The sequence below is a fragment of the Gymnoscopelus braueri genome (assembly GCF_963280865.1).
Source record: "Gymnoscopelus braueri genome assembly, chromosome: 17".
In the NCBI taxonomy this organism is placed as follows: domain Eukaryota; kingdom Metazoa; phylum Chordata; class Actinopteri; order Myctophiformes; family Myctophidae; genus Gymnoscopelus; species Gymnoscopelus braueri.
The window spans coordinates 14,629,704-14,650,800 of NC_137617.1; the positions used below are offsets into that span (position 1 = coordinate 14,629,704).

General features: G+C 40.5%; 1 protein-coding gene across 1 annotated transcript; it reads right to left on the minus strand.

The window, feature by feature from the left end:
- Nucleotides 1–923: 923 nt before the first annotated feature.
- Nucleotides 924–20,857, minus strand: LOC308104991 (integrin alpha-M-like). Its single transcript, XM_080455626.1, has 30 exons — nt 20,726–20,857; nt 19,587–19,689; nt 19,272–19,375; nt 15,704–15,774; nt 15,368–15,479; nt 14,851–14,984; nt 13,613–13,758; nt 13,085–13,235; nt 11,809–11,965; nt 11,643–11,707; nt 11,212–11,335; nt 10,760–10,899; nt 10,508–10,654; nt 10,200–10,412; nt 9,950–10,083; nt 8,827–8,978; nt 8,587–8,744; nt 8,382–8,507; nt 6,952–7,025; nt 5,885–6,026; nt 5,652–5,765; nt 5,438–5,517; nt 4,802–4,894; nt 4,589–4,658; nt 4,373–4,471; nt 4,119–4,199; nt 3,818–3,928; nt 2,808–2,921; nt 2,595–2,711; nt 924–1,087 (listed from the first exon to the last, which is right to left on the minus strand). Exons 1-30 carry the CDS (start codon nt 20,754–20,756, stop codon nt 971–973), a joined length of 3,480 nt encoding a protein of 1,159 aa, XP_080311752.1. The 5' UTR covers nt 20,757–20,857; the 3' UTR covers nt 924–970.
- Nucleotides 20,858–21,097: the final 240 nt, after the last annotated feature.

Sequence of the window (21,097 nt, forward strand, 5' to 3'; positions counted from 1 at the left end):
TGGAGCTTGTTCAGAAAGCTGCGGCTCGTCTGGTGTTCAACCGCCCCAAGTTCTCCCACACAACCATCCTTCTCCGCTCTCTACACTGGCTCCCCGTAGCGGCTCGCATCCAGTTCAAAACCCTGGTGCTAGCCTATAGGGCAGTGAAAGGAACAGCTCCTTCCTACCTCCGGGCTATGGTCGATGCCTACACCCCTGCCCGACCACTTCGGTCTGCCACCTCGGGGCGACTGATTGCCTCGTCACTCAAGGGTCCTTCTGGCCGATCCACACGGTCACGACTCTTTTCTGTTCTGGCCCCACAGTGGTGGAATGAACTTCCCACTGATGTTAGGACAGCAGAGTCACTGCCCATATTTCGCCGCAGGCTGAAAACTCACCTCTTCAGGAAACACTACCCTTCCTCTCTGCCTGACCTACTTGTTGTTAACTAGTTGTACGAACGCTTGTTTTCTATTGCTGTATTGTTTATTGGATTATTGGATTGTTTATTGGATCTTGTTTAGTCGATTCACTTATTTGTTTTAGCTCATGCTCATTTGATTTAGCTATTTTGTCTCATCTGTTTAAGGAAATAGGTAGCTGATATATTGCACTTTTACCTTAGCGCTAGGTATACTCTTGGTTGCTTGTTTTTGCAGATAATGCACTAAAGACTTCTGGTGATTAGTAGTTTTCGTTCCCTACCTATGTTGAATACACTTATTGTAAGTCGCTTTGGATAAAAGCGTCTGCTAAATGACTGTAATGTAATGTAATGTAATGTACTGTAAGCCTATCCGTCATGACCAATATGCATCCATTCTTTCTTTCTTACTGTATATTATTGAAAATGTTATTATACAAATTATACAAAAAATATTTTAAAAAATGATTCAATTTACTCATCACAATAAAACAGAAATGAATGATGCAATGCAATGCAAAATACACAGTACAGTCCATACTGTACATGGTTGAGTCCCTGATGTCAACAGTTAACATAAAGCTGTTCTTCCTCTGGTGGTTGTTCTCCACCATCTTCTAGACCTTGTACTCCATACTTATCAGCAATCATCTGCTTGTACTGACTCTTGAAAAACCCAGCCTGAGAGGATACACCAAGATACACATGAAGAGAAAAAACAATTACAAATAAACCAGCACATTAAGAGCCCATAATAAAATTATGGCAAAATGCAATATATACATACAGTACAATGGAATAGAAATGGTCTGGAAGCAAAACACCTTCCTAATCAAGGTGTTCCACATCTCCAAATTTGAAGTTCCACTTCTATGTCAGAGAAATGTATTTTGGTTTTGTTGAAAGTAACACAGCACCTTTTCAGACATCATTGCCTTCAGTATTGATTGAATTGACAGCATATTCTTCATTAATATTTTAATGTATATCTCATTTGCAACACTGAGAGAAACAAGACCAAGAGTAAAAACCCATTTGCAGCTCTTAGATTACATGCTGCAGACGGAACTGGAAATTGTCTGAAGGGTGGCACAGAGGAAAATCCATAGGGTCGTTCTGGAAACTGCTAGATTGTGAGATGTCTTGTGTGATAAGTTGATATTTTGGCCTGAGGGTGGCGCTAAAGGATAGGTGACTCAAATAGTTGAGGCTCATCACATCTCATCTGCCCATTACCACCCTGTTATCCGCACCAGGAGGCCAGAATGGCCGAAGGTGGAGGATTATGAGTCTGTCCGTCTGTCTGTGTGTGTGTCTGTGAACAGCTAATCTCCGGTGTCATTGGACCCATCCACTCAGTAGGCGAAGGAAGAACCTCTGTCCCAAATGTTTCAAATCGGCCTCATAGTGGCACTATAACAGGCCAATTCGCGTTTTGGCCTATAACTCTTGAACCGTAGGGCGTCCAATCAATTATTTTTAAAAATCTGGATTCCTTGGATCATGACACAACTTCTGTAGTCCACGCCTATTTCTGCATGACAAGATTTTCGGCCATTTTCCGTTTTTATTCCAAACACTTTGTGATACTACTCCTACAGATTTTGTCCAAAACTCAATCGGTATCATGGTCTGTGGTCACGTAATCCTGATGTATCTGTCAGTTCGATTGGCTTTCAAAAAATAGGGATGCCAGGTTGAAAGTGGTTAAGATTTTGAGATAACCTGCGTGCAAGCTGGAAAGTTTGGCCTAAGGGTGGCATTGGTGGAAAAGGCCATGGCATCATCAAATTCTGTAGGGGTTATCCTCTGTGGTTCATGATGGTGCACAGAAAATGTCAAGACAATCCAGCTTGCATGCAGTTTTCTTTTTTTCCTCTTTTTGTTTTTGCCTTTATTGACAGAAAACATGGAGAAAGAGCAGGGGAGTGACATGCAGCAAATGGCTGGGAATTGAACCGGGGACTAATGGTCATGAATCAGAGCCCCTGTGGCATGCGCCCTAACCATTCGGCTATCAACTAGCACCAAGCTAGTACTTCAATAGTAGCTACTGTAGATATGTTGTTTGGGACCAAAGTGGTGGACGGACAGACTGACATACTGACATACTGACCAACCGACGGAGAGACAGCCTAATATGCCTTGAAATTAACTTACAGTATGCAGACTATGCGCAATACATTACCTTATATAAGCCAGTAGTGATCAAAGCCAAAACAGCCAGGCCTCGCAGGGTTTCAACAATAATCAGTGTGATGAGGTCTGTCTCTTTCTCAGTGCACACCTCTACCACGGACTCAATCTGAGGGGCGGTCGTGAGAACAATTAAATTACTTTCTTCTAAGTCTTCTAAATAGTGAAAATGAAGAGTGAAATTAAAGTAGAGATGCAATGTTACCTTTTGAACTGGGGGATTATTCTCAGAGTCTGTTGAAAGGAAGATGTATTGGTTTCTGTCATACTCCAAAGTGGCTGTGCTGATCAAAAGGAATTTGGCGGACTGGAGACCAATCTGTGGGTCGGAAACAAAGAGGGAAGAGGATGAGGAACATTATTTGTTAGAGAACCTGTTTTCAGATACATATTGTAATGTACTGTTTAAGTTTAAAACGAGCGGTGCACCGTCTGGCCGTCATCTTAAAGAACGTAGCAGCCAAGAATGTCTCCCTATTTAAAATCAGGTGCGAGTGGAGTAACACTATAGCTATGGGAATCAAACAGGTGAATGATTCATATTTATTCATAAGGGTCTGTCTATGTCATCACGCAGTACATTTTCATTTACAGGAAGTAATTAAAATTTGACTTTTGACAAAGTAAAAAAATATTTTTGTTTTCAATTATTTTGGCATCTAAGGATAGATATGTCCTCATTATGACCGCTCTAAAAGTGTGAAAAACTATTTTTTTATTTCATTTGTTCTTTAAGTGGTCAAAAAGGTGGGCCGTGAAAGCTTTTGATATTTTCAAGTGGGCCCTGATCCAGAGAAGGTTGAGAACCACTGCTGTAGATTAGCTGATGCACAGATCAGCTCTGACATCACACAGAATTTTATATTCAGCCACCTGCAACCTCCCAAAGTAGTGAAAAGTAACAATATTATCATAATAAACCCAAATCCACATGAACCCACATTTCTATCTGAGAAAGATAAGGGAATGATACTAATTTAGTCAAGGATTTGTGATCATCTAAACTGAATTGTTAAAATCTTCAACCACCAGTGATTATTCTGATATTTTTTTTCTGACCCAGCTTGGCTTGGATTGCAGGGTTACCTGCAGCCTTATTATTACAATTTTCAAGTAAAATTTATAACTAAATTAATGACTTTACCCAAAAATGTAGATTTAAACTGTAATTTTAAGTCTTAACAGAACAGCACGGATTTTGGAAATAATATTCACCTGATTGATCCATTCTGAGCTCAGGATAGCAGAGATGATGTAAACGTCACGCTGATCTTTCACCATGAACACGTTGCATCTGAACACTGTACATCTGGCAACGGTGCAATCCTATGGGCAATTAAAGGACAGATTAAACCAAATTCAAAGCAAAATAAATATATAAATGCAATCATAATCATTTCAGCATACACTAAATTATAACTTTTACTAAATGCCGTAAGTGATATTTCTAACTACACATAACTGATACTTGTTTGTATTTCGTGGATAGTAGCTGCCAAAGCGCAGGCCACTTTACCACTGTATGTGTTTTCTTGATGTTATCCACAAAATGTGAGAGAGTAGGTTCCTCATCCTTATCTCTGTAGCAGCCTGGAATCTGTAAGTTATGCCAGTCCAATGGAGAATATAACATTAGAGTCACATCAATAGGTGCAACTCATTGAACTCAATTGAATGTGGCATGAGAAAAAGTTGGTCACGGAGCAGTTTGAAGGTTGGTGTGCTTGAGCTCCAACATGCACTCAAGTGTTCATCCATGATGTGAGTCACCTTTATATAACAAGGATCCACCCAGATACTTTTTTTACCCAGCTTCACCGGCACCTTGATGACCACAGTAACGTTAAAGGCTCTCACAAGGTTTAAAACCTGAGAGCAGATAGAACATGATAGAAAGGGGGATATATTCCTTGGTATCACTTAGCAGTAAACCTAAAAGCTTGAATTGATAAACATGAAATATTTACATTTTGTAACATGTTTTACCGTAATTGATTGCGTATGTGGTGTCTGCAGATCATCTTTTCCAAAAGTAAAATTGGTGTAGCTGAGTGAACTGAATGGAAATAGTAAACATTTAATCGATTAATTGTTTTACTTCATTATAAAACCGTGGCAAGTTTTGATCTGCTCCCAATTCATAATTGTTAATTTAATCACACTGCTGTAATTATGTGAATGAAAAGAAACAATGCAAACCTTGGATTGGAAATGGCAAGAAAAATGCTGTACTTCACATCAATCTCCTTCCTTTGGTAAAGTTCACTGTTATTGGAATGTTTAGCATTTCCACTGAAACAGAAGAGATTGATAGAAAATAGAATGCACACACAAGCCTTGTGTGTCTGTTACTAAGGTGTTGTAGAAGAAAAGTTTTTGTAATTATTATTTATCACTGAAATCAATAATGTGTTTGTGCATTTTGTGTTTTATTGTCCTTTATTTCATGAGGTACACTTAAAATGATTTAATAGTTGTCAAAACTCTAATGGCTTTTTGAACACAAGATATTTGCATTTGCTGATTATGTGGAGAGAAATGGATAAGCAAACAAAGAGAACATGTGTTTATCTTGGCTCTTGTGTTACAAATTATAATTATTTAAACATTATATGTTTTGCAGCTTTAATTTATTGAGAAGTGAATGTGAAGTTCTATAATTATGTTTTTTGAATGTTTTATAATTGTGTAAGGGGTGGATTTGACCTCAAGACTAAAAAATAAACATCTATGAATGGATAAATGAATGAACAATATTCATTCAATATTCACAACATTTATTAATTCACAAGCAACATAGAGCAGGGCCTTCCACTAGTGACTAGACAACAGTACCTTGTGGCATTTGCAGTGATCAGCATCTTTCCGTCAAGTTTACTGTTGATATCAATCCCATAGGAGACAGTGAAAAAAGCCTAGGAGGGAATGGATCAGAGAAAGTGCTTTAAACCACTGCATTCATCTACCAAAACAAAAATACATTGAATGAACTGAATGTCCTTGCAGATTTTTGTGAGCAGAAGAGAAGTTAGAGATCTAAAACGTGAACCTTGGCATTGCTTTTGAAAATAGGCTTGTCAATGGTGCAGTCACTCTTCCCCTGTGATACACCATCCTCACTGTCTAAAGAGTTGCATTCCACTCTCAGAGTTGCATTACCACACTGGTAAAGACAAAGAAAACCACAATGCATGTTAATCACACATCTTCTTTGACCAATGACAACAATTTATTAAGGCTGAACTTGGGGTTAGTTACGTTACCTTGGCAATACTGCCTTACCTGCTGTATGGTGAACTTCCTGTATGAGAGCCCAGGAGGGTATGTGAGAGAGACACGACTGCTATACGAGTTCTCCTCTCTGTTCTCAACTGACACCATTACGTTCAACAGTTCATCTATGCCCACTTTAACCTCTGTAGAGCTGGGGAAAGGTAAAATTCATGTTTGCCATTCACTTACTGTAGCTTACATACTGTCCTTCTAAACAAAAAAATGTGGTTTACAACATCCTCTGCTGGTCAACCCAAATAATACATATTACTAATACTGTACATTGCTTGACAAACGACATCTAAGGAATCAGGTTGCTAATGAAGAGGAATATTTTTTTTCAAATGCCTAGAACAGTTCAGTTTGTACTCCCAGCAGCCACAAAAGACAAATGTATTACTTTCTGATAAAAATAGTGATTTTTTGGTAATAGCTATTCGCTCACACAAAATCCCTCCTTCTACCTCCAGGTAGTAGAGGGGGTCCTTCAGGTCTATGTTTGAGGAGTCCCTCGGGTCAACTGACTGTCCACCATCCAAATTTAACTTAAGGGTTGACCGTCCCTTTGCTCTCAGCCCCTAGAGGCCTAGACTGTTGAACAGCATTCTCTCCCCTGTAAGATCCCCTCTCTTAAACCTCCTGACGTGGCCATTTTTATTGTTGTTTGTACTTATTGGCTGTCTTGTTTGTTTTGTCTAAGGTTATTGTATTTGTGATTTTAACTACCTCCCGGTCTATACAACACTTTGGTCAGGGAGAGTATTTTTTTAATATACTGTATAAATACATTTGACTCAACTTAACAAACAAGCAAGCCCAGAAAATTATTGAGTGTTAATGGCCTCAGCAAATGACCTTGTTGTACCGTAGTTTTGATTGAGTTTTGGAAATCAGCTGACAGTAGAAATGCCTGTACATGTGCGAAGCAAATTTCTGTATCAATAAAGAAATCAATTGCATAGGGGCGTATTCATAAACAATCACTCAATAAATCATGTTTTGATAGGTATCAAGCAACACAGGTTCACCGACAATGTAACCACACACATAGATGACATGTGTACATTATGACTCACCTGGTAAAGTTTAAATCAACTTTGAGGTTGTCAGTACAAAGGTCATCAGCACCACAGTTGATTTCAAACCCTAACTGTGGTACAAGGGAGGAATCACATTTTCTGTAGGTGTCAAACAGAGATAATGAGATGATGGTCCTGCAAGCTTCAAAAGTCTTTGAATGTGATTTTACTCTGAACTGGTAGCCATAAAGTTCAAGCTTTGCACAAAATATGAGAGAAAGCGGCACACCACAGAGTGCACACACACCATCCAATATTGTAGGGGTGCTGACCACGGTGTAAAATATTTAAATCAAAGGATGAGGTTGCACACTCGTTGCCACGATACAGAGTATAATTTTATAAAACCAACGTTTCGACCACTGAGGTCTTCTTCAGGGTTTTGAAAGCCCTTTGATTTTAAGAGGCATAATGTGATATTTGGCAGGGATGATGTGTGGCATTGCTGCAAACCAAGATGCATGAATTTAGTTGAATGCATACACTGACTTGCATAGTAAACACGGAGTACAATGAGTGTTGATAATGTGTTGTAGATGAGGTTATAATATTGGAGCGTAAAGCTGTCGTCCTATGATAGTGTTATGTTTGAGTAGTGGAGTGCAAAGAGTTACAGGGCGGAATTAATTCAAACTGTTTGTTGTAGCAAGATTGGATGGCAGAAATTATATTATTACATGTAATGTAACAATGTTACATACTGTACTGTAATGTTGTTACAGTACCAGGAGGTATGCTCCAATATTATAATAATACTTACACTATCTGATGCAGAAATGTCAAACTGTGTCTCTCTTCCTCTCTCTGTCTCTCTGTCCGGTGAGTGCACACACATTTCACAAGTGTGATAGGTGCAAAGTGTATGTTGTCACGTTGGCTTGTTGTCACATTACCTGGGCTTTAACTGAACGCTGTTTCCGTCCTGTGTGTGTGCACATGCATATGCAGCTTAGTTGCTGTGATGTTACTGTGTCTCTCTCTCATTGTGTGTGGGACATCATGTGACTGTGACTGTGTCTCTGTATTTGTCTGTGTGGGTTGCACGTATAGGCAGGCATAATAGGTGTTGCGGTATCTCTGTGTTTCTCTCTTTGTCTATGTGCATTGTAAACTGTGGGGGAAATGGCATTTCTATGACATATGGTTCATCTTTTTGCATTTGGTTAGATGTTGCATTCATGATATATGGCATTTTCTGTTACAAAATATAATCCAAATTCCCTCCCATAAATGTTTTGCTCAATGTCACATGAATGAATATATTCCATATATTCGAATATATATATATATTCTAAATATTTGTGCCCATGAAATGACAGACAGACAGACAGACAGACAGACAGACAGACAGACAGACAGACAGACAGACAGACAGACAGACAGACAGACAGACAGACAAATGTAGGCATCATTTAAAGATAACTTACAGGATGATAGGTGGTTGTCTGAGCTTGCTGTGCAAGGCTTGGACTGAGGTTGTTGGAAGATGGAACGCCTTCAAAGGTGAATCTAAGTTCATTATGCAGTTCATTCAGAGCATCCTCTGGACAAGCCTGCAATGACAGAGCATTATCATGAAAATAATCACAGTCTAACCTTTAATTTATGATTATATTTAGGTTACCAACCTACCTCAATGTCAAATTCATGTGAAAAGCAGTGTGGCTTTGCCATGTCAAGAGTAAACGAGTTGAACACCTCTTGTTGTTTTGGTGTCATGATGTAAGCACGGTTGTTTGGGGTCTTGCGATTTGAATCCAGTGTCAATGTATAATTAATCCGTGCTTGAGCTGGAACAGTTTAGACTTTTATAAAAACATCTATTCTCTGCATAAAAGTATTTCTAAAGGCTAAATTGGCTCTGTAGTGTACTTAGAAGAAAAGGTGAAAAACCTGAGTGCCAAGTCATAGTGAAGCAGATTTCAGCTGTGTTATTCAAGGGAGAATTGCAGTCCGAGTTGTTGGTGGGGATCTGGGCTGGGCTGAATGTCACCTGTGCCTCTACCATCACGACTGGCTTAGATCTGGAAATGGACAGTGTCATATGGGGAGCATACCGGCGTCAAAATGTACCACAAATTTTACCCTACTACTAGTTCACTTGGCAGTGTGGAGCCCCCACCGAGAGGACATAGTGCCTCCCATGAACACGGGCAACTGTGTTTGTATCGATGCTCAGAAAGCATGCGGCCCGAACGCAGCGTCTTGGCGGCCCCCTCATGGTAAAAAAAAAAGCACAGGATAAAAATATACATTTCCGTTCAAATATATGGGTTGCTAAAACATTTTTCAAAAACAAACAGACAGACATACATACAGGTGCGTCAATTGTTACAGGTATAATGCATAGTTTTCTATGCATTTCGGGTTTTTGGGGGGGTTTGACCCCCAATTTTTTCCGGCCGTGCGGCAAAACCCTAACCTTGCCATACCTTAGCTTTAGCTGAACTGATGCCACTGGACATACACACAAAATAAACTGGTACAGTGAAAAGAATATGATGTCAAAATGTACATTTTCTTGTGTGTTACAAAATCAAAAAATCCAAAATAGGACCGTCATTTTTATGGCGGCCCCTTGGACTTTTGGTATTTTGCTGAGTGGCCCCTGAGCCATCTTAAGTTGAGTAGCCCTGGTTTAGAACCCTCAGGTGGGCTCTGTGTAGTGTGTGTGGCATTGGAAAAGAGGAGGATGCATGCATACATAATGACTATTTGAGTTAAAGCATGGATATGCCAGGCCAGTTTTCAGATTTGTATTGTGTTAATAGGATGTCATGCTGAATTATGAAACCCCAAATGAAAGAAAGAGAAGACAAATAAACATGTCTGTTCTAGGCCACATTTTAAATCTAAAATGCTGCTGCACCCCTTTAAATCATATTACACTAGTTGTAAATCAACTGGAAAGAGCTCAAAACGTTTCGGAGGTTTGATGTCTTATAACATACTAGAATTACACCAGTGATAGAATTACAGTATTCTTTATATTTACCTGAGTAGGAGGACAGCACCCTTTGAACCCACTGCCAAATCAGGCAGATTGTCTCCACTGAGGTCAAAAGAAGACTGGCTAATAGACAGACCAAAGAACCGCAGTCCAGACTGGACATCAGAGCCAGGAATTCTCTAAATAAGGTCAAAAGTAAAGAGAAATTAAGTGATCAAGTTAAAATGTCTGGGTCGTACTTGTCCAGCAAATGCAGAACGCATGAATCCATGATTAACCTTTGACTCTCACACACCTGTGAATACATGGGATTGATAGTTTTTTTTCCATCACCATGGAAAATATAGATGCTTCCTTGACCACCATTCTCTAGTGGTGCTCCCACAGCCAAATCTCTGAATCCATCTCTGTTGAGATCAGGCAGTGGAGCAAGAGAGGAACCAAACCTTCCTCTTTCTCCTGCAACACCTTTCAACACTGTTTGACTATCGGATAGACAATCAGCTCTCTGATGGGAAAACAGAAAAACAGGAATGAGAATTATAATTTTAATACCAATGTCAAATGTATGCATTTGATGACAGAAAGTTAAACATTCTTTACCTCGTGAGTAAGGCTACAGACGTAAACCCTGCCCTCTCGATCTTTCTCCGCGAATGAAGGAGCAGATATGAGGATTATGTCAGTGTATCCACTTTGATCCACATCCATGGTACAAACCTCTGCCCCAAAATATGCCCCAATCTGAAACTGAGCAAGCCAAAAATCATCATTCAAAGCAGGATTCATTACATTTATCATAAAATATTTTTCTATTTTTCTTCATGTACTGTGAATAATATTTGGAGCACAAACCTGTGGATCTGTCGAGGGGTCGATCTTTTGGGGGGTATTGCTGGAGGAGAACACCATCACCATCCCCATGTGTTTATATCTTGGAGCACCTACAATGGTGAGATAGCCACTTCTTCCTATGGCAATGGCCATGGAGTAACCTAGGAGAAAACAGCACAGGGTAAACATTAAAGTGCTAGATTTTTTAAAATAATTAATTATGCTTTGGGTGCATTTATATGTTGCTAATGTTGGTTATCACATGACCTTCTCACCAAGAACAAAAAAAAACATTTTTCAGATGTGGTGTGTCGGATTACATTGGACTAAACAATGACTCACAAATGAAAGCTATGGCTAGAAGATTAACATGCAGAAGATTAAAGTCTTTGATTATTTAGATAGACATAGCGGTATATTGGTGGTAACTGCATACACTACAGTATTAAGATGTTAATTTAGTACTTTCTCACCAAGATAACTGTCAGGAACCATATCTGTAAGCTCCTTGAAGTCATCCCTCTGGCCTTGTGCTGATATTTTTTGGTAGCTCCCCCTCCACTGGAAGGCACCAACAGCTGCCATCTGGAATCCTCCCTAGTATAGGTACAGTAAACAGGAACCCAAATTTTAAACTTACCTAAAAACATGGTTGTTCTTATAATTGGACATTTTATCCCCTACTAGCTTGCCCCCAGATAGTCAAACAACGCATTCCCTCAGCGAGCTCCATGTGGGAGTGGCATCCTCGCCTCCCTAAATTTTCAATTTGCCCATCTGCTGTAATAGAGTTTTATCATGCGAAGAGACAACTTTTTTGTCAAATACAGAAATTAACCAAGGAATGAAAATATTAACTTCATTTAGCTGCATAGGTTTCTTATTGCACAGTGTTTTTGATTACCCCAGGCACATAAGCAGCACTGAATCCCTCTTGAGCCATTTCCAGTTTCAGTGAACCACCACTTCCTGTACAGGAAAAATAAATCAACAAGAAATATCTCACTACTCAATTATGATTTTCCTGCTGATCCAGATTTTATGTGGACATTGGAAGTTTGGAACTATACCTTCAATTGAAAAGATGCTGTTCTGCAAAGAATCCTTGATTTCCTTGGATCCTTGAAGAGCTTGAAAGTTGTTCACTCGATACACGTGCTTCGATGGATCAGTTGCAATGGTTTCCAACTCTGCTCTCGCTGAATCACTATCAAAAGCACTTCCAACCTAAGGATACCAAGATACAGTGTTTACAATATTTTGAATGACAATGTTACTGTAAAAAATAATATAATGTATTGGTTAATAATTTTGGAATCGAATCTCAAAACAGATTCAAAAGTGATTTTCTTTTCACATGGCCACTTAAGAACGTAAAGTGGTCAGATATAATGCTACCATGTGACCATGTGTTTCACGCCGATCGGCCCAACGGTGTCCCAAGATTAACTGTACACAGACCCACAGACGGATGGGCGGTCACATACTTCCATTTTCACAGCCACCTACTTTGAGGAGGGACCCAATGATGCAAATTGCTATATGGTGCAAAACCAACACATATCCGTATCAAGCAAAAGCATCATTTGTATTGAGCAAACACAAAACAGAGGCACCCTCTGGATTTACTACTTCCTTTGTCGTGTTTGAAACTGAAGCACAGTTTTGCTTTAACATATTCTGGTCATTCTCTACACAAATGTCGGTGTATAGTGCTGTACTTCATTACTTATTAAGGTTTCGAGGCCTGTAAGGCTCGAAACATCACTCACATCACTCACTCCTCATTAGTCTCTCTCTCTCTCTCTCTCTCTCTCTCTCTCTCTCTCTCTCTCTCTCTCTCTCTCTCTCTCTCTCTCTCTCTCTCTCACTGCCTCTCTCTCTCTCTCTCACTAACTGCCTCTCTCTCTCTCTCTCTCTCTCTCTCTCTCTCTCTCTCTCTCTCTCTCTCTCGCCTTCTCTCCCTATCTCCCTCTTTCCCTCTCTCCCTCTCCCTCGAAACCGCTTGTTGCTGCTTGCAGCTATATTTCTACTTATTACCGTAACCATTATTGCCTACTTGTATTATAGTACCTTGCTTTAATTATATATGTTGTACATTGTTATCTCAGTCTAAATGTCTTTTTGTGTCCACACTTTAGTATCTGTAGAGACTAATGTCTGTTTTGGGGCAACATTTCTAGCCACAGTTGTTGTACTGGCCACTGTTGCAGCTGTTAAACAGCTGCGTCAGGTTGTGGTAGGCTATTAGCTACAACTATGTAAAAAAAAGATCTCATAAGTATTATTATTTATTTTTATTTTAAGTATACATTTAAAAAATGATGAGTGAGTGTAACCACTTACCCCAATGGCAAATCGAACAATGTTTTGCTTTTTTGCTAGGAAAGCAGCATCAGGTAAATCTTGTCTGTCATGAGACTCTCCATCAGTAATGACTATAAGGAACTTGTTCACGCTTGATCTCGATCCTCTGTTTCCTGAAAAAACATCTTGGCTGTCGGAATAAAACAAAATGATATATTATTTTTACATATATGTGTGTGTGTGTGTGTGTGTGTGTGTGTGTGTGTGTGTGTGTGTGTGTGTGTGTGTGCGTGCGTGCGTGCGTGCGTGCGTGCGTGCGTGCGTGCGTGCGTGCGTGCGTGCGTGCGTGCGTGCGTGCGTGTGTGTGTGTGTGTGTATATATATACATATATATATATATATATATATATATGTACATATATATATACATATATATATATATATATATATATATATATATATATATATATATATATATATATATATATATATATATATATATATATATGAAAACTTGTCATAAAATGTTTGACAGCATTGCTACATTGTCAATATAAAGTCACTTACACAACTGCTTTAATTGCTGCAGCTGTATTAGTGCCTCCACCTATTTGGATAATAGAATTCATTTGATATTCCCAAGATCCTGATGTGGCAAAAGCATCAAAATAATACTGGATGGTGGTATGGCTTGAGTACAGGACAATTGCAAACTGCAAACACAGGAAGAATAGAAAAACATTGAACTCACTGAAATATATGTTGCATTTATTTACAGTCAAGCAATTGAAGTGATTATAGAGAATGAAAATGGGCTCTTTTCACGTTCATCTAGCAAACGTCTGCATGGCTGTTGAAATGACATGACCAGATGTCAGATTTAGCTGAAACAGCAGCCTTTAGGAGCAGTGCAATGCAATTGCAATTTTCGTGTCTTGGAACAATGTAACTCGGACTTTAATGCAGGAATGATACAAATTACATAATCTAATCGGTCATATCTCAAATGGAGAAATGTATAACAAAGCATGTTGGTGGGTTTCCACACCACAGGTGTGGTATTTTTCTTTATAATTACATTAAATAAAAAAATTTATAATGAGAAGACAACTGTGCCTGTGTCTAGAATGAACAAAAGAAAGGCTGAAAATTGATAATAGCTTCAAGAGAACAAATCAAGTGATGTTAATATACTGTATGAGTAATTGCAGGATTAAAAGTGGCTCATTTTGGTTTAGCTAGATGTGGTGAGTAGGCTACATGCTAACATCAGGTAGGCCTAGGCTTAGGAGTGCCAGGAGTGTGGAGTGTGGTTTGTTGGTAAGGTACCTGTGTTTATAACATTACTAAATGTTACTTTGAGCTAGCTTATCAAAAATTACAAAAATAATATTTGCTTATTTTTAAACACCTAACAATTTCAGAAAGCTACAGTATCAGCAATAATGTTAGATCTCAGCATCTGAACTGTACTGCAATGGTATCTTAACTGGTTTATAAAATTGGTTTATAAAGTTTGTTGTTGTGGTTGACCCATTATGTTAAAAAAAAAAATACCACTGACACATGGAAAGTAAAACCACCCACCCTGGTCTCTTTGATACTTTAAGTTCTGCACAGATGAACATAATTTTGCTGCTCATTATATGTGGCTTTCTATATCAATATTGCCTCTAAGCAAGTGAAGCTCTACATTGAGTTTTTATCCGATCAGCATGTTTTCATTGGCATAGAAAATATGGCCCAAGCAGTTTGGAAGAACACTTAAAGTTAAAATTTTACTTGACCAATTAGGCTAGTCCCACCTTTGTATCTCTTCTCATTAGTGAGCCAATCACACTTTTCACAAAAGTCTTCATTGTGTTGAAATCAGAGGGGGAAATACTGCCTGAACCATCCAGTAAGAATGCAATATCTGCTGCCGCTCCTGCTGGACACTCTGTTAAAAGATAAGAACAAAATCAAAAGGGCATGGGAGGGAATATATCAAAAATCATAAAGTTTTGTTTTTTGGCATGGTCTTTGTACAGTATTGGCTCCTGAGGAGGAAGGACGGTAAGACGTGGAATGACAGATTTACACAGGCACATTTCAGAACCCTGTGTGAAGTTAAGTAGCGTATCGATGTCTCTCTCTCTAGGTCGTCCTCAGACGAGCCCTAAATGTGGCCTGAATGAATGGCGTGAAAGACCATGTTCATATTGATTTTTGGATTACTGGGGGACGGTATTGACTGATGGTACTGTGTAATCACCTCTAGTAAAAATATATATATCTTGCAGTCAGTACTTCTATTTAAATCAACATACAGTATTTATTTACCTTCAAGAGATGACGGCACCAATGCTCCATTTCCAACCTCTCTAATCTCTAAGCATGCACCATTGTATGTTGTGATAGTTGGGCACTCTCTTGGAATGGTTGGACCACATGCCTGGAATGGGAGAACAGAATATCTGAACTGAAAATAGAAGCTCTAGTTGTGTGGAGAAAATGCATTATACTGTCACAGATGCTTAGGAACAAATGAAAATGAGGGAGAGAGAGAGGGAGAGAGAGAGAAAATACTTTAAAAACACAAACCAAGTAAATAGGTCTCCAACTTAGTTTTAGTATATATTTTTTTACAATTAACATAACTGCTGTTAATTAACTCACAATTGTCTTTCCTGTGATAGGGTCATTTGTCATTGTCAAGCCAAGGGACATGTTGACTGCAAAAGCTGGCACTGTATTTAACATAATACAAGGAAGATGGAAAGATAAATGTACAGATTAAAATCACAGTCACAAATGAAATCCCAGTCTACCATCAGCTTATTATGTCAGGATTCCTCTAAATACTTTAGAGGACGTCATGAATACATATCCAATGTTATTAATGTAGTTAATGTAGTTTTTTTCTAAAATCCTGTAGTCACCACTTGAACAAAGTGATACCGCCCCTTATGAATGAGTGAATGCAAACAAAACTCGAAAAAGTGCTCCTCGGAGCACAGGTCTCCGCCAGGTCAGGTAGGTTATTGTGGGCTAGCAATGTTCGGAATTCGCCAATCAGGATGGAATATGAAAAACGGAACCATCTTGATAATAGAGATAATGTGATAATAGAGATAATGTGTATAATTTGCATGATGTTTGCATGATGTTTGGACAAAATTTGTAGGAGTAATATAAAAAAGAAAAGGGTTGGAAAAAAGTATGCGCAAAGTGTCACCGCAATCGGACACTGCGTTCATGATTTGCGGCATTTTGTTCAAAACGGGCCACTCCTGCAAACTTTAAATGTCAATCTTAGCCAATCAGGATCTCTCTCTCTAGGTCGTCCTCAGACGAGCCCTCCATCGTTGCTTCCAGTCATCCCGACTCTCCATACATCTGGCCAGCTCATTGGTGCTATGGGCTCCTGCATCCTTCTTGAGCGTGTCCACATATGTTGGTGTGGGGCGTCCTCTTGACCGGTGCCCATGTGTTGGTTCCCACAGCACCAGTTTGCTGGCTGGCAGCTCTCGGTGCCTTTGGCAGTGTCCTGCTAGTCTCATTCTCCTTACAGCAATCTTCTCGCTCACCCTTGGTATTCCCTCATACAGGATTATGTTGGTAACATGCGCACTCTTGCTGATGTTAAGCACTGCACGCAGCATCCTGGTGTAGCACCCGTCCAGGGACTTCTCAAGGGCTGGTTTCAGGGTCCAGCATTCACTGCCATAGAGAAGAACGGACTCTACTGTCGCGTAGAAGAAGCTGAGTTTGATTTGGCGGGGGAGATTGGAGTTCCATACACTGGTCATGCCATTCAGGGCCCTCCATGCAATTGCCTTCCTCACTTTAAGATCTTGCTCAGTTGAGTTGACCCATGAGCCCAGGTATTTGAAGTCCTCGACTTCTTTCAGCACAGTGCCTCCTGCTGTAGTCAGAGGTTGATGTTCTGGTGGAACGTTGTAGGTGAGGACCTCAGTTTTCTTGGCGTTTAGCCTGAGGCCGACCTTGGCGCACTCTAGCTCTACCCTGTTCAGTAGTTCTTGTGCTTGTTCCACGTTGTCAGAGAGCAAACTGATGTCATCCGCATAGTCAAGGTCTGTGAGGACCACTGCGGGGTGTCGCCTCGACTTCCTTGGCGTTAGTGTGAAGCCAAGTTCCTGCTCTCGCCCACTGATTGCTTTCCTGAGCGCATAATCGAGGACTATAATGAAGAGAAAGGGGGCTAGTGTATCCCCTTGCATAACCCCAGCCAGGATGTCAAACTCCTCGCTGTTGCCGTCTGGGGTCACCACCTTGGCCCTTGTTCCTGCGTACATGGACTCTATTGCTCGGAGTAGGTTGGGAGGAATCCGGTATGCCTTCAGGATCTTCACCATCATGCCTCGGTGGATCGTGTCAAATGCCTTTTTGAAGTCTATAAAGCATAGGACTGCAGTCAGGTTGTCCCTCTTTACCTCCTCAATCATTCTCCTAAGTGCCAAGATCTGAGCTGTTGTAGTTCGTCCCTCTCGGAAGCCGTTCTGATTCTCCCTCAGGTGAGGGTCAATTGCTTGCCGGACCCTGTTTAGGATCATGCGGTTGTAAGCTTTAGCAATGATGTCAGACTGATGCCTCGGTAGTTGTCCGGCTTTGAGAGGTCCCCGGATTTGGGCACTGGGATGATGTTTGACAGAGACCACATGTCAGGCCGCCGATGCAACAGGGCAAGGTTACAGAACTCTAGAATGATGTCGTCGTGTGTGCGTGCGCTTGCGCACAGGGTGTGTGTGATGCGTCATGTGCAGTAGTGCGTAGAAGTACTTGTAGTCAGTGCATGTTGCATGTTGTGTGTTGCATGTTGCTCCTGCTTGCTACTCTCTGCTTTCAGCTACTACCACCGGCTAGCCTCCTAGCGGGGGTGAAAAGAGGAGCCGAGTGCGTAAGCCTCCTCCTGCCGGTACACAGCCTCTCCACCACCAAGACTCCTGCAGTGCCTCCACGTGGCCACACACGGATACTGGGTTCCGCGAGGTCCCAGGCTAATCTGTAGGGGATCTCGGAGTAGCAGTGGACCCCAGAGGCACGACGTGCAGGCCCACCGGTGTGTGGACACGCCCTGGCGTCTGCCAACCACTGTCCCAGCTAAGGGTCAAAATGCATGGGCAGATGGGGCTCATAGCCTTGGATGGCAACCTGTCTAGGAGAAGGTAACTCTGAATTAAAACCGGGACTGCGAGGAGTTGCGCCCCACAGTCCGCTATCAGCATAGTAAAGCCAACCATGGAGTACAAAGTCAATCAGGATGGAATATGAAAAATCAAACAGATCCATCTTGATCACATACTGTAGCTATAGAGATCATGTGTACCGATTTGCGTGAAATTTGAATAAAATCTGAAGGCTTAATATCAAAAAATACATTTTACCTAAGTCGGCCTCCTGGTGGCGCTATAAAAGGCAAATGTGAAAAATGCAGGGCAAAGGTTTTTCCTTGGCCTCTAGAGAGTGTGCATACAAAGTTTTACACGGATCGGTGCAGTTATACAGTAGGTAAAAACACAAATCGGCCTGTTATCACGCCACCATGAGGCTGATTTGAAAAATTTCATGTGGCATTTCTTCCTCGGCCTAATGGGAATGTGCGTGCAAAATTTCACGGAAATTGCACGCTAGCTGTGTTCATGATTTGAGGCATTTTGTTCAAAACAGCCAACTTTGGAAGCCAATTTTTGCCAATCAGGGTGGAATATGAAAAATCTGAAAGACTTCATTTAATGACTATAGAGATACTGTCTACCGATTTGCAGGATTCTGTAGGAGTACTGTCAAAAGTTGTTTTGCACAAATCAGCCTCCTGGTGGCGCTATAAAAGGCCCATGTGAACATTTTGGGGCAGAGGTTCTGTTCTGGCATCCAGGGAGTGTGTGTGCACAGTTTCGCTGCGATCAAGCCAACGGTGCCAGAGATTAGCTGTACACAGACAGAATGACACACGTCCGTCCGCGGCGCGGACGGACGGACGGACACACGTACGGACGGACAGGGGGTAAAACATACTCTTGCCATGCCTTTCGGCCTGGCGGAGACAATAATCACAAATCACGTTACTTGGTTAAACTGAAGTTGTTTTTAAGTAACTTTAAATCACAATTGCGGCTGAGACCATTTGTACTGAATAATGAACATCATGTAATGATGATTCAGTTTATCAAAAATGGCATATCATTTTTAATTAACTTTTTATGTTGATGTTAATGTTTCCTACCTTTAATAGGCATGGGGCTGCATGACTCTGTAGAAGCAGAACACTTATATATTTGTCCACTCATGTCTTGTGAAAGGGGTGCAGTGGGTGCACTGACCAGTATGCTAAAGGGAGCAATCCGTGACATGAAAAGTGTTAACAAAATATTGAATACACGCAGAAATGTAATTTTCTGAAACTTATCCAGTGGCAATTAATGACTGTTTTAACATTGGGAGAAATTAGTGTGATGGGTAAAAGGAAAAAGATGACAAGCATGTCAGTGTTTTAGACTTGTGTTCAGTCACACAAATCCATGCTCTGTCTTTTATTTACCTTGATTGTCTTTGAACCACCTTGTATCCAAATCCATCACCAGGTGAACTCAAGGATTTCCAAACCACAGGATCAATGTTAAAACCAAATGCAGCTTGGAACACTGAGCAAAAACAAGGAACAACAGCTCATCAAAGTATTATAATTAAGAAATGTTACTGTACTACTGTATATTCATACAGGTGACATTTGTCAAGTTTGCAACTCCCTGCGTGAAGGGGAGAGAAGCTGTAGGATACACTCTCCAATGTATTTGCTATAATTGTCTCCGCCAGGCCGATTTTTTTACCCCATGTCTGTCCGTCCGTCCGTCCGTCCATGTGTGTGTGTGTGTGTGTGTGTGTGTGTGTGTGTGTGTGTGTGTGTGTGTGTGTGTGTGTGTGTGTGTGTGTGTGTGTGTGTGTGTGTGTGTGTGTGTGTGTCATTCTGTCTGTGTACAGCATATTAAGTTGTGTTAGCGAGGAACTGCATGAGTAACACGCACACATAATCTTCAGCCTGGCAGAGATAACAAATGGGACAAATGTTTCAAAGCGTGTGTGTGTGTGTGCGTCCCGACTCCTAGGATTTTTTTCCCCAATCTGTCAACACACAATCTCTAGGGAACAATATCAAAAATCCCAGTTGATGAAAAGCTGGTACATAAAAAAATGAAGTCTCCATGAGCAAATTAATATTATAGAGGGCATATTCATAAAGATGCAAATACTGTAACTCACAAATGTTTTGACGTAACACCACAAAACTGTGTATTGCTTATCAGCAGACAAGCAGAAGTCGGCCCTCCATTATTGGCCCATGAAAACAAAAAGGTGTTGCTAGATAGCTTATTATTTCCAGTTTAGGCCAAACAATGACCATGCCGATTTTTCCAAAAGGAAAATGGAGCATTTACCCCATGCTGTCACTATGGCGTATTGTGCGCACCTGTTTTGTTGTTATCGTTAGAATAAAATCTTGTAAATTAAAATGCTGAAATTATACATTTCCAGCCAGGCAAAAACATCTGACATCCAGCATAAAATCAACTATAACAGCTTAACTTGAACACGTTGTTTTTTAAGTACAGCCACTACATCTACATTGAAATAGTTAATATACTAGTTCAATAGACTTATTAATGATATTGATATACTCACAGAGGATCACACAAGGTAAAGCGTGACCCATCCTCTCCTGTGATGAACAACTCTGAAAAACCTTTCTGCTTCCTATATTCACAGTGAATTATTAGCTACTGCTGTGTGAAATAGAGAAATGAGAGAGAGAAATCGTATCTGCCCATACGTGTCCGCCCATCAGTTCTTGATCTTGATATTGATTGTCACTTTGATGACTTTCGCTTCTTCTAGACAGCCTACTGGTGTGTGTCAAACCACAGTGACTAACATAAACCTCCATCATTAGTATTTCCAAGTATTACTATTTTGCACGTACAAGTGTGCGTGTGTATACACACGAACACGCTCGAGTGAGCATGCGTGCATTTGTGTGGATGTCTTCATGTATAA

Excerpts from the sequence above, each read along its gene's own strand:
- LOC308104991 (XM_080455626.1), bottom strand. The coding sequence starts at position 20,756 with ATGGGTCACGCTTTACCTTGTGTGATCCTCT. Across the intron at positions 15,775-19,271 it reads CAGCCCCATGCCTATTAAAG|TGCCAGCTTTTGCAGTCAAC; the intron begins GTAGGAAACATT and ends TGTTAAATACAG. Across the intron at positions 5,518-5,651 it reads TTTTCAAAAGCAATGCCAAG|GCTTTTTTCACTGTCTCCTA; the intron begins GTTCACGTTTTA and ends ATTCCCTCCTAG.